The 12,921-nt window shown below is 36.6% G+C and overlaps 1 protein-coding gene across 2 annotated transcripts in view; it reads right to left on the bottom strand.

Moving 5' to 3' along the window:
- Window positions 1-12,705, bottom strand: part of LOC121330442 — an 88,422-nt gene extending 75,717 nt beyond the window's left edge. Inside the window, exon 1 of one of the 2 annotated variants that reach the window (XM_041276957.1) lies at window positions 12,567-12,705. In XM_041276957.1, the coding sequence (XP_041132891.1) occupies window positions 12,567-12,627 (61 nt within the window). In that variant the 5' untranslated portion in view covers window positions 12,628-12,705. Of the gene's footprint in view, window positions 1-2,073; window positions 2,710-12,566 lie in introns of those variants that run through there. The other variant, XM_041276956.1, reaches the window with a different exon arrangement.
- Window positions 12,706-12,921: the final 216 nt, after the last annotated feature.

Here is a 12,921-nt window from a genome sequence, read left to right as displayed (position 1 = left end):
TCTTCAGGGAAGTTCTTTGAAGATAAAGGTGAACTTGTGACACAGTGGTCCTTTCCAGACTGGAGTTGGAGGCTAAGATACATCTTTGCATAATAATGGTGCATGTTTTGTCTACTATATTTTATAATAATTCCCAATAAGATAACCCTGTTGAGGATTAACAGCAGTATAATTGTTTGTTCAAAGGGCTATGGCCCTTTCCATATTATAAAATATTATGGTACTGTCCAGAAATACTGTAGTTTCCTATAGTATACTGCAGTACATGGACTGGTGTTTTTTAATGTTTTCATGAGTAGACATTCAAATGGCTGATCAGCAGAATTAAACATTGTAATATTTAAAACACAGTTAAATTCAACCTTTTTGAATATGCTTTTTAGTTTTTCAATCGTTTAAAATATTGTATGCAAATTCACCTCTGACTTTCAGGGTCCATTTATTGCTTTTAGCTGATAAACTGGAAAAGGTCACGAAAACTCCTTTTCAAAACACTGCAAATCTTCTACTGATCTCCTACAACAGACACACAAATAAACTGAACAGACTGAACAAAGTTCAACAGGAATTTGAGGGATTCATGATCCAGAGTTCTGGGCTGGCACTGGGAAATGTATGGTACCCAGGGTCTGTGAGTTTTTTTATAAACAAAACAGTTATCGGCTGATACTAGTTCCAGGGGGGTTAGTTCATCAGCATAACCCTTGGACCCTTGTAAAGTCCTTGGCACTATTTTAAGACAGATTTATTAGGTGACCACCACTGGAACGTGAACCAGAAACCCTACAGCTCACAGCTTGCCTCTCAGCTCATGTCCTAAAAGAATCTACCTTCCTCTTAAGGGAGAGGACAGAAGTACTGTATGTGTTATGATAAAAGTCTGAATAATAATTGCAGATCTTAAGATTTACTGGTAAATGTCGACATTCACCAAGCAAAATGGTAAATGCCTGTAATAAACATGATAGCACTTAACTTCTGACATTTACCAGTAAATCTCAAGAATAACCAAGTGCCTTTGCTAATGACCAAATGTCTCGCTTTCACACATTGTAAGGCTTCAGGAGTCCTGTGTAACTGCAAGTACCACAAGATTCTACCAAGCTGCAATAAGTAAGTAAATATATCTATCCAGTGCCCGTAATTTGTTCCTTTTTGTGTCAGAACCAAAGTGTGATTTTCTGTTATAAAAATAAATTATTTAATTTGCATTTAACAGAATATTATTTTTCATCAAACTACTACATATTTGGAGTACAATATCCTTCAACACCATTGTAATTACCTGCATTTAAATGTCTGAAAAGCAATCTATTTCTTCATAATTCCAGACATGTATCACTTTACTTGGTAATTGTTAACATTTACTGGTAAAACTAGATTCTGAGATATCTTAACATACATAGTAGCTTGCATTTCCTGTAGTCACATACTGTAGTGCTTACATACAGTACACTGGTGGACTGTCACACTGCCACTGTCCTGTAGTCACTTTCTTCATAATGTGGATTAATACACACAGACACACACACATATATAAATCTTCTGTTAGCATAGCAACATGTTCCCCCAGTACCTCATGCTGATGATTTTGTTCACCCAGGTTGTGTTTTCACTTTGACTCACCATGTTTCCTGGCACCACAGTAACCTCCTCTGAAGATTTTGACTTTCTCTTGCCATTAACTTTCTGTGTTATTAATTTATACATAAGGACTCCCCCCACTAACGCTACATTGTTTCCCATGTGCTGAATAATTCATGCGTGGAAGGTTCGGGGGGGGGGGGGGTTCTGACCCGACACACACAAAGTGAACCTACTGTATAGGGTTATATACAATGGCTTCATCTAAGTGAAAGTGAAAATGCTGTTGGGAAAACAAAATACGTCAATGAAACTTGGGGGAAATAACTTTCTGCTCAGAGAAGTAAGAAATTATTGTTTAAATTCTTTAAGCATTACTGGAGACATTACACTTCTTTTAAAAATATAATATTATAAAGATAGTAACAGTCAGTCACTGTAAGTTATTATTTATGCTGTAAAAGTATTTAAAAAAAAATATATATTTACCTGAAATATTAATTGGGAAAGAGTCGGTACTAGTGAAAGAACTTAAATTCTCATAACTATTGTCCATTCTTTAGTTCTTGCACTTTTAAGTGATAATTTTTCCACATATATACAGCATTCACTGTCAGGGGATGTTGGTCCAATGTCTTTTGTATAGTTTCCTGCAAGAATCCACCACCACCTTTTCTGAATTACTGGGCTGACATCCAGACAAGCATAGTTTTCAGCTTCTTCAAATATCCACACAGTATCAGCATACAACTGTGGTGTCCCAGGAAACAAAACAATTCCAAGCATGAGAGCCTCCAAATGTTTGTTCACAACGGGTTGTGAGGGAATCAGCTGAGACGAATGTTTTTGTTTATGCCGGAAGCTGTGCAGAATTCACCCAATCAATGCCGAAACAGGAACTGTAAAGCTAGGTTACGACTTTACAAGCTTACACAACTATGCAGCTGTGGCATCTATTAAACTGCCTGGGCTTGGTTAAAACAGGAAGTAGACAGCAAGAAAGCAAGAGTTGCTGTTTTTCCTCTGTCTCTGTTACTACAGTATGCCAAACCAAAAAAGAAGACAGTAGAACCCCAACAGGACCCTATTTTACCATTTAATGTGTGGCCTAAATTGTTATGATCCTTCCATGTGGAGTGTGCCCTAGGTTATGATAATGGACAATACCTGGTATAGCCTATTGAAAATCTGAAAGAGAAAGGTAAAGCCAAAGCATGTGACTTCTTGGAAAAAGAGGCGTGTAAGAGTCTGATAAATAAACATTTGTTACTAAGACATGGGTAGTGCATTAGCTTTTATAATAGAAGGAGACTACAGGTGCTGGTATTTAGAAAATGTGTTCAGTTGAATAGTTTGTAAACAGGCAGCATGCTCTTATACGGTAGATTTTAATGGCTTACTGTACACAGCGGAAATTAAGCAATATTGTACATATGGTATTAATCAAGCATGCGTATAATTACAGAACTGTAAATTCAGTTTGGCCACAAGACAAGGGGAAATATTGTGCAACTTCTGAGTTTCTACACATCTTGTAATCTTTCCAATATAATTGACCATGAAATAAGATTATTTTTTTAATGTTACAAAACAAGCTGGTAAACTATTGTTTGAAGCAACTTGCTTTATACTTTTAAGACTTACCTTGCTTTGTCTCTAAATAGGGCCAGTAAACTGTACAGGACACTGTGCACTTTGGTGTCACTTTGTTCACCACCAGCTTAGACCGGACAATCACATAGTAAAGACCAAAAGAAACGTTTTATTTACACATGCAGAATTTATAACCGATTACAACCAAACAAATCTAGGCTACCACACAAATTCAGTACCAAATTCATTTAATGAAGAAAATCTAGGAGCTAACATGGCTCTCGGGAATAAAAATCAACCCCAATTGTGTTGATGAAGGTTAGCCCAGGTTTCACATAGACAACGTAACATTAAACCATAAGAAATGGATCCGCCTACAATAAGCTTACAAGTAAGCATTTCTTGAGTAAGCATTTTTACAGTAACCTGATTCTGTGTGTGGTTTTGTTTAGTGGTGTTTATCACAAGGGTTTAGGTTTTAACTTAAAGTTTTTTTGCAGGCATATTCACACGCTTCTGAAAACAAACCCTTTATTGTCCTGTTGAAATGTCATCCTTTTACCATGGCTTTGCTTTAATGTGCTGTAAGAAAAATAAAATTCAGTTATGGATGTTCTTTATTCAGCAAGACTGTGACAAACCCCTGCTCCACTGCCACACCAATCTGTAACAGTGAAAGGAGAGCTTTTGACACACAGCTATGAGTGGTATTGAATCAAGCCCACCACCATGGTACCCATAGAGTCATTACTTTCGAAACTGTTGCTTGTGATACATCAGCAAGTTCTGCAGCCGTGGATACAGATGCCCTCATTGCCAGTTAAGTGCTTACTGAACAGCCCTGATCTGCTGTCTTGTCTGTCATGACTTGTAACAAGGAGATGCAACTTTCACAGAATACAGAACTTTCAGCACTCAAGACATGTCAACAATGCATTTATCATAGCAGAACAGTCACGTGCAGTCCATTAGCATAAAACTGTGTGCAACATACCATAGCAAAATGTTTCTATTATTTGGTTCACCTCCAAATTAAAAGCTGACTGCATATTAATGAATTATGTTAACACAGTATGTAACACTGCACAATATAAAGCACTTCCTTACTCATTTGGCTAACTATTAGATGCAAACTGCCTCAGAATAATTGGAATTGTTAAACAGATGGGGCAGTGGGATCTTAAAGAAATGCGAAGCTTAGCTTTCAGCCAGTGCTCTAAAAGGAAGTTGTGACCAGATTAGATATACATGCACTCTAGATAGCAATTTAAAATACTACAGTAAATTCTCTTACAGCATATTAAAGTTTCTTCTCTATTGGAATAACAACCACAAACAAGTTTAGGATCCAATATTTATTTATTTATTTTTAATAATTGTCCTTATCAGTACTTAAAACATTTCAATGGTGTCATCCTTTGAGTCTAGTTGGTTAATTCTACAATTCAACAAAAAAAGACACATCAATAAAATAATTTGCAGGGAATCCACAGTAGTCAACTCAATGGCAATATTACTTTACTGTTCTGTATACTGCAAGGGGTCCCTGCCTCTTGAAACGGATTGATAACAACTTATATATCCGTCTTGCTCTTGTCAATCACACATCATTGAAGTGTTCTGTCCAAGCAGATAATCTGAGACTTGATTAAAGAGATACCCCAGCATTAGTCATTGATAACCACTGTCAAGACTACTAAGTGGTATGGATGCTGCTTTAACGACTGAAGATTAAAAAAATAAATAAAAAAGATTCTCTGCACCTACTGTACCTATATATTTGGTATTAATAGATAAAAATACTATAAGAATAGATAAAGCAGACAAACAAATTTGTTCACTGCTGTATTTTGAATGCATGTAATAAGTTGCTTAGTATTCTTGATACTGAAAACTCCATGGTCCCACTCCATTTATATGAGAAATTCAGGTTAAAGTGAAAAGAGGCCATTGACAGTGGGAACTCACGGTCGGTATGTGGAATGCACCGCCATTCAAATTGGGCATTAAAAAAGTTGGGTACATAAACATGGGTAAATCTGTTTCCCTAAATTGCAAAGACCTTCTTGTAAAGTAGAAAAATACTACTGTGTACTATAGTACTGCCAATCAGTATATACCAATAATGTAGTTCCTCTAACTACAAGACATAGGTAGTGACGGTGTTGGGCAGTGCCACTATATAATGCAGTTTTTTTTTCCCCTTATGGATAAATATATTAGATAGATAAATTTAGATATTGATCTATGGGCTTAGATACAGATGCAGATTTTCAGAATGGAAAGTGGGTTTGTCTGTTAATACATACAAAACGATGAATAACTTAACTCGTTAGGAATTTTTCAATACCCTATTAGTCTGAAAGCTAGTGGGCGGGATGCATACAAGCAGTAGAGATCTTTAGTGCATGCAAAACCTTTCTTTCTATGCTATTTGCTACCTAGAAACAACATGCTTGGCTTTCAGTTGTAACAATGTTAGTGTCCCATAGAACCACATTTAACCACTTAGTATGACATCTTTTTCAAATGCTCTTTATGAATAATTTTGTTATACCTCATCCATTTAGAGTGCTCTCTATTAGAGAATGAGTCTACATTTATTAAGGTTCTCTATGGAGAATATTTTGGTGATTTGACTTCAACTGCAGTCCTCTTTTGTCAGTGGACAGGGATAAAATAAAATGATAATACGCTGAGCTCTGTTGTGCACAATTGTCTAGAACAGGAATCTCAGAAGTTTATTTGTATAACACTTAGAGAAAATGGAATGGAAATACAATTGGGATACCATTATAATAGCAGTGTGTGAACCAGTAGGAGGCTTGTTCTGATGCGATACCTTGTTAGTTGCATTGTTTTTTATTCCCCCCATTGTGATACCATAGTTATGTTTAAACATGAGCATTACCATATCATTATACCAATGAGGTACCATTGTAGTGGCGCTGCATTGGCACTGAAGATCAGAGTGGGTTGGGAAGCACTCTAAAGCCTTGAAGAACACACACCCTCTTAATAAAACAAACTCTCTGTGGGTTAAGGTTTTGGAATGGGGGTCCATTGTGGGCCATTTCTTTGTTTTGCTTGAATTTCAGTCAGCGATTCTGTAAAAAATCTGGTGCAATTGCCACTTAATCCACTACTTGATATCCTGGAGGAGTAATAATGCTAATATTACCTATAATAATATTAAAATGTGTTTTAATAATATATCGTTTAGCTTGTTTGTGTTCTGAATCACAGCTATTCAACTAATTGTGTCTGGCACACCCTTTGAGAAACAGAAAACAGGTGCAACTGTTCCTGGTATGTTTGAGTTGGCTGGAATCTTGTGTGTTCAGAGCCTGAGTGATAATGATAACCCCTGTGTCTCAACATCCTCACTACATTGTATACAGTGATAAGATCGAGAGGAGTATTTTAAACACTGGGAGGGCAGCTCATATCAAACTAGATAACTAGCACCAATTGTTGGCTGACAAGCAACAGCCTGTCAGAAATAAATAAGAAATATTATTGGAATTAGAAATGTTGTATGTAGGCCTGCATACAAGTTATTTATAAATAATTCCTCTTGACGTTGTTGTAGCAGCAGTGTGCACCAGTTTTTGTAATGTTTCTAATTGTCGAGGAGACAATAATGCAATGGATCTGTAATGACCAGCTAACACTGGCAATGGAAGGGAATGAGCAGGGAGCCATGTTACATGGCACAGTGTAATTATTTCCATATTTGGACACATGACTAGTAATTCATTGCAGTACCATGCTGCTGTATCAGGACAACTCTGCAGTGTGTGTTCCAAGTGTATTGTGTTGTCATTTGCATCCATTTGTAAGATGTATCCATCTCTTCATAGAGTAGTTAAAAAATCTTTTAATTCATGCAAACTTGGAAGTTTCTGGGGTGGGGGCAATATTTATATATTTTTCTTTAAAATATTTTACGTGGGTATTTTAGGTATTTATTTCTCTAGACCTTGTGTCTTGGCCCCATTTACTTTATGGTTGACCAGTTATTACAAACAAGTATTGCTGTGGTACATTTGCACAGAAGAATTCTATGTTATTTTTCCAATGTCTTACTTAACTAAAATCTGCAGCCCGTTAGTGCCCTGCAATGGAGCGTCCTGATTGGTGGATGGAAGTTCTTTCATTTCTTATATGCCTGCACTTTCCAATACTTTGCTTTGCCATACTTTTACCATGATGGGCTTTAATCAGGAAGATTTTATTAGATCACAGATCTTTGATAATAAACTGTTTGAAAAGTTGTCTGAATAGATTTTTGGAGACTTTAAAGAAAAACTGCTGATCCATTTGAAAAGAATTTAAAATAGTCAATAGAGATTCACTTTGAGCTTTTCCTATGTGCCTTTTGTATAATGTTCTAACCACATAGAACAAGAATGAGAATTTATAAGTTATCCATTAATTACAATTATAAATGTATCAGATCATCTGAAGTTTTTTTTTTTTTTTTAAATTTAATTGTAATAAAAGCTCGCAGGATTGGCAGTGCTGAAGGCGGTAGTCTTTAATAATCCACTTTAATAATGTGCTGCAGTGGCTGTGTGTTCTACCCTCCACACTACCCTGGGGGGACCTCCCTCTAATGCAGTGGGAGGAACTTCCTTCTCCATACCAGCCTAGCCCCGGGGTTTCTGTAGAGGCTACACATAACAGTGCCTTCAATTTCTCAATGTGATGGGACTTTTTTTTTCTTTCTTTTAATTTTGCACTGGGTTACTAGGTTACAGCTTAACTAATACAGACATATTTTTGGACCAGCTATGTGTTGGGTTTATTAATAACAAATAGATTACTAATATGCACTACCTGGTCACTTCATTACCACATTTATCTATTGGATTAGGACATTGTTTTGCCTACTGCCCTGACACATAGAGGTATAGATTCCACTTGGGTACCCAGACAGTGTATGTGCAATTGATTTCATGGTTAGTTATAACAGTAAGCTATTTATTAACTAATATAATATGACACTGTAAGTGGACTCTCTATGCTATTTACTTCATTGATATTCCATTAAAAAGAAACACGTGCACCTGGTCCCTACTTCCTCTCTATACAGCAGTCCAAGTTATTAGTTGCACTATCTTGCTCAAGACATGCTATGTGAATGGTACCCTATCCTACAAATGCTTTGAATCCAAATGTATGGTAAGCATGCACCAAGGCCTCACGGTTGTAAGACTTCAATGACAACACAACATGAGGCTTCTATTTAGGGCAGTGCAAAATATGCATTACTGAAAATGCAAAACTCGGGTTTGTCGATGTAATGTTATTTTGTTTGCTGCAAAGCAATTTGCATGAGAGAACTTGTCACTAGCAAAAGCAGCAGCTATGGTTGCAGTCTCAGCTTTATTTATTTAATTAACAACCTCTAAAAGCTTGCTGGCTCAATGCACTAAAGCATTTTTTTACACTAGTAGCACATGCTCAAGTCTTTGACAATTGCATATATATGCTTGTTAGTATATCAGATTTTAAATAGATGGGTAAATACATATTGAATGTACATCACCACTTTAACATTACAGAAGCTTCCTGTGGTTTGGGCCACTGAAGCAAGTCTGTTGCTTATTCAACCCGTCAAGATGATTGTTTCTGAATGGTTCCACACAGCCAGCTTACATAGAACAAGCCCTATATAAACTGGATGTGTGAAACAATTCAGAAACAATCATGATGGAGAGATGATCACATTAACCACATTGCATAGGAGGGGGTGAAGCCTTTTGAGGTTCAGTTCTGCGACAATATGAGATCAGCCACACATTCCTGTTTGAACTTGAACGTGTCAGTCTTCTCCTACATCTCTCCCTTTATCACTTTAGGGATTCTGGCTTCAGTTTTGTGCATATTCACAATTGAACTCAAAAGTGTTCTACAATGTATTCTTAGCTTAACTGGTCTTGCAGCTGTGGGCAACAGATTATGTACAACCTGAGATCTCCCACAAGCCAATCCCCTGTGCACACCAGGTCGAGAATAAAAAGCTCATCAATTTCCAACTGCTGTAAGAATCCCACATCTGGCAATGACCTCATGCCTCTACCACCCCACATTGGAGCAGAGAACATCTCTAAACAGCAGTCAAACTGTATACGCATGCACCAGAGAGGTTGAGATCATCCCAATGCATCACTGCATTATTTAAAAAAATAATTAAAACCAGCTTTCCCTGGGGTGCAGATGTGATGTAAACATCTCTTAATTATTTTTAAACACGCCAGGGGAATTATCACTGTCCTTCAGACGAGATATTACGCCATGGTCCTGTCTACTATGCAGGCATTCCAGATCTCCTGGCAGTGTTTTTGAAGAGCACTGAGAGAGTCGACCCCAGCGCCCTGGCTACATTTTACTCTTTTGGCCTTGCTAAATCCCCACTGCCCAGGTTAATTTAATTCAAAAATCTTTTCAATTCCTCTGCTCTCATAAACGGAGACAGGCAATCTCAGAAAACAAGACATTGCTTCTCAGTGGATCTGGCCTGTATAAATATCTTCAGACAAGAATAAATGAAGACTGTACCTTAACGCATCAGATTTGATTACCGGTTGAAACACTGTTGCATGTTTAAACAGCCTTCAGGGCATCATGGGTGGAACTGTAAAATTAAAACAAAGGCTTGTTTCATAGCTACTTTCTCTTAGGAAAATGCACCCTTTACACTATAAGTAGTGAGCCTGTGGTCACTTTTAATGGAGACAATGACGGGCACTTGCTAATAGCACTCAATATTGTGTTATCAGACTGCCTCTTAAATTACTTTTTGTGTTACTGACTAATAAAAGGCGCCACTTAAAATAAGATGTCTCATCTCAGGTTTTTTTTTTTTATGCATGTTTTTACAATAAATAAATAAATACATCCAGTCTGACCTCCCCAACAGGTGACTGAAGAAATGGCAAAAGAACAATGGGAAAAAACTTAAAACACACACACACAGACACACACACACACACACACACACAAACTCCTTCAGATCTAGAAAGAAGGATAAGGCAAACAGACGTTCTTTCTCTGTCCTAGCAAACCGCTAGATCAAAAGTGTACTGTGAGTTGCTTTCCCTTTGGCTAATTAAATGGCAGTCCCTACTTTTCATAAAGCACACTCTTATTAAAACAAGCATCTATAGCCACTCCACTAGATAAATTACTTTAAACTAAGTGCCATGGAACCCATTACATTCTTTCTTAAGAAGTGGATCAGGTCCAAAATTACAATCAAAGGCTTTGGCTGGGATTATCTCAGATTAGAGGCACTGGAAGAAAAATGAAGAGATGACAGGATATCATACATCGAAAGGATAAATTAGCAGTGACATACCAAACTACATTTTGCATTGCTTATTTGAAAGCATAAAAAAAAGAAAGAAAGACAGACGCAACATTAAGGCACCCAAGAAAAACATTTTGTATATACTGTACACCCAGCACTAAAAGCATTTTCTCAACTAATGTAATTGAAATGTAAATACAAAGTTTTTTGGGTTTTTTTTAATAAAGCATTTGTTATGGAAAGCACACAAAAACAAATCTTGCCCTTTGGAAAATATAACAGACTTCATGCTTTCCTGCCCTTTACAGAAAATCCACAAATTGCCCTGTATAATACTACCCTGAAAAACCCAAGCAGATCAGTCCACCATTGGGCTCCTAATAGTGTAGTTGTTATCCCACAGGTACAGCAGGTGCTCCTAAACCTGTATTTTGTTACAACAGTGAAAGAAAAAAACAGCAAGGCCAAGCCAATTATATTAAAGTACAGAAAACAAACCTTACATGAAAAGAAGTACCGGACTAAGACCAGGAATGAATTATCAAAGATTAGCCAATGCTCCAAGCTCTGACAGTCACTTCTATAAATCAAAATATACATTAACCTTTACTTAAACCATACCTCAACAAGTAAAAACAACAAAAAGATTTTATTAGGAATAATCACTTGAAACAGTAAACTGCAATATACACCAGAAACATTTATAAGGACAAAAAAAAAAAAATCGAATTCTGCAGTCCCTCAAGGACCAGTGAATTGGATTGGCTTGTAAGTAAGCTTCATGTAAAAGTGTAGATTAAGGACCCAACACCCAGCTACTAATTGGAGACGGGTTACAATGCTGTATAAATGATTTCCAATTGATCTTGTTTTACACATTCTATAAAATTAAGAGGGACCCCCAAGTGTGAAATAATACAGAGGTAAAGTAGGTAGGTACATTATTTTACAATCCTTTTCTTTTTATAAGCAGTGTTTGTGTCTTCACCACCTATAATGATGAATGGTGACAGCAACCTTCAAATTAACCAGCAATCGCAACTTTTGGAAGCTATATAAACCGATTTTAAAATCGGCCCCACCCTTTAAACTTGCTCGTCACTATGCCACAATGTGATAAGCACAGGCATGCTCCGGCGCTCTACTGCATTCTCAACTATGCAATACGAGGCTATGATAACGGCATTTTATACTTTCTCTTTATGTCACAACAATGGAAAGGGGTGCTTTTATTGTATTAATCACATTTTACAGGAAACATACAGAGATCATGTATTAGGGTCCCATATATATATATATATATATATATATATATATATATATATGAAAAAATCTCTACACCTTTAAAATTAAGCTAATTTTAATTCGATTCCAAAAGAAATGATTCTTGAAATTATGTCAAAAAAATAATTTTTTACAGTTACAGATTAGCTGATTTTATATAATATAATATAATATGACATTTGAGAAAGAAGAAGTACTTTACCTGTGAGTAACAAAGACAGGGCCTGGGTTTCGGAACGTTTTTGCATGCTAAACAGTCCTGACACGCCAAAAAAACAAATAAAATGCCCTGAGGAATTTTTTAGAAAAAGTAATAATCGTTCTAAGTTCGACATTTCCTTGTATTAACTTTTTGACCTTCATTTAAATGCCCTGTTTTAACAACTACCTGCAAGTTAAGAGCTGGAGACAGGATGTGAGCACTTGTAATTTCACTGCAGGCACAACCTGTCGATACCTTTTGTTTATTTAGAAGTGTGTAAAATGCCTTCGCTGGCAATAGATATCTCCCATTGTAGATTTTAAATACTTATGACTAAGCAATTAAGTGATGAGACAGACATTTAAAAAAAAAAATGTTGGCACTGCCAGAAAGATTTTCTAAGAGTTTTCTGAATGTTTAAGATCTGAAGATTAATTTTAAGATACAACAGATGACATTTTTTTGTAATAGAATGTAAAAGAGGTCAGGGCTGCTGATACAAAGACATTTCAGATGTCTGTATCACATAATTATCAAAGTATACTATATTATGAGGGGTTGTGTTTACCAAAACTCTTCACATACCTTTGCTGCCTCCTGTGTTGTACTGGGGAGCTTTCATTTGGATGCACACAGCAGATGCCATGATGGGCTGATCCGAAGTCCAGTTGAAACGCCTGCTGCAATCGCTTCATCTTTATTCTCCAGCTCATCTATGACTCCGGACGTGTTAATAAAAAATCTGAAAATGATCACTGTCATGTTACTAAAGATATTGCAGTTATACATAGGAGGCTGAAAGAATACACACAGCACAGCGTCTTTATCGATTGCAGACAGCCTATCATTGCCTCCTTCGTTTCAAGTCAAACACACCGATTCAGTTATACATTTGTGTACAGGTTTAGGTTTTGCTTGTAAAGAAGAGCGTCGATTGATC

The sequence above is a fragment of the Polyodon spathula genome, chromosome 18 (genome assembly GCF_017654505.1).
Source record: "Polyodon spathula isolate WHYD16114869_AA chromosome 18, ASM1765450v1, whole genome shotgun sequence".
Classification (NCBI taxonomy): domain Eukaryota; kingdom Metazoa; phylum Chordata; class Actinopteri; order Acipenseriformes; family Polyodontidae; genus Polyodon; species Polyodon spathula.
This window is presented reverse-complemented; position numbering and strand designations above follow the sequence as displayed.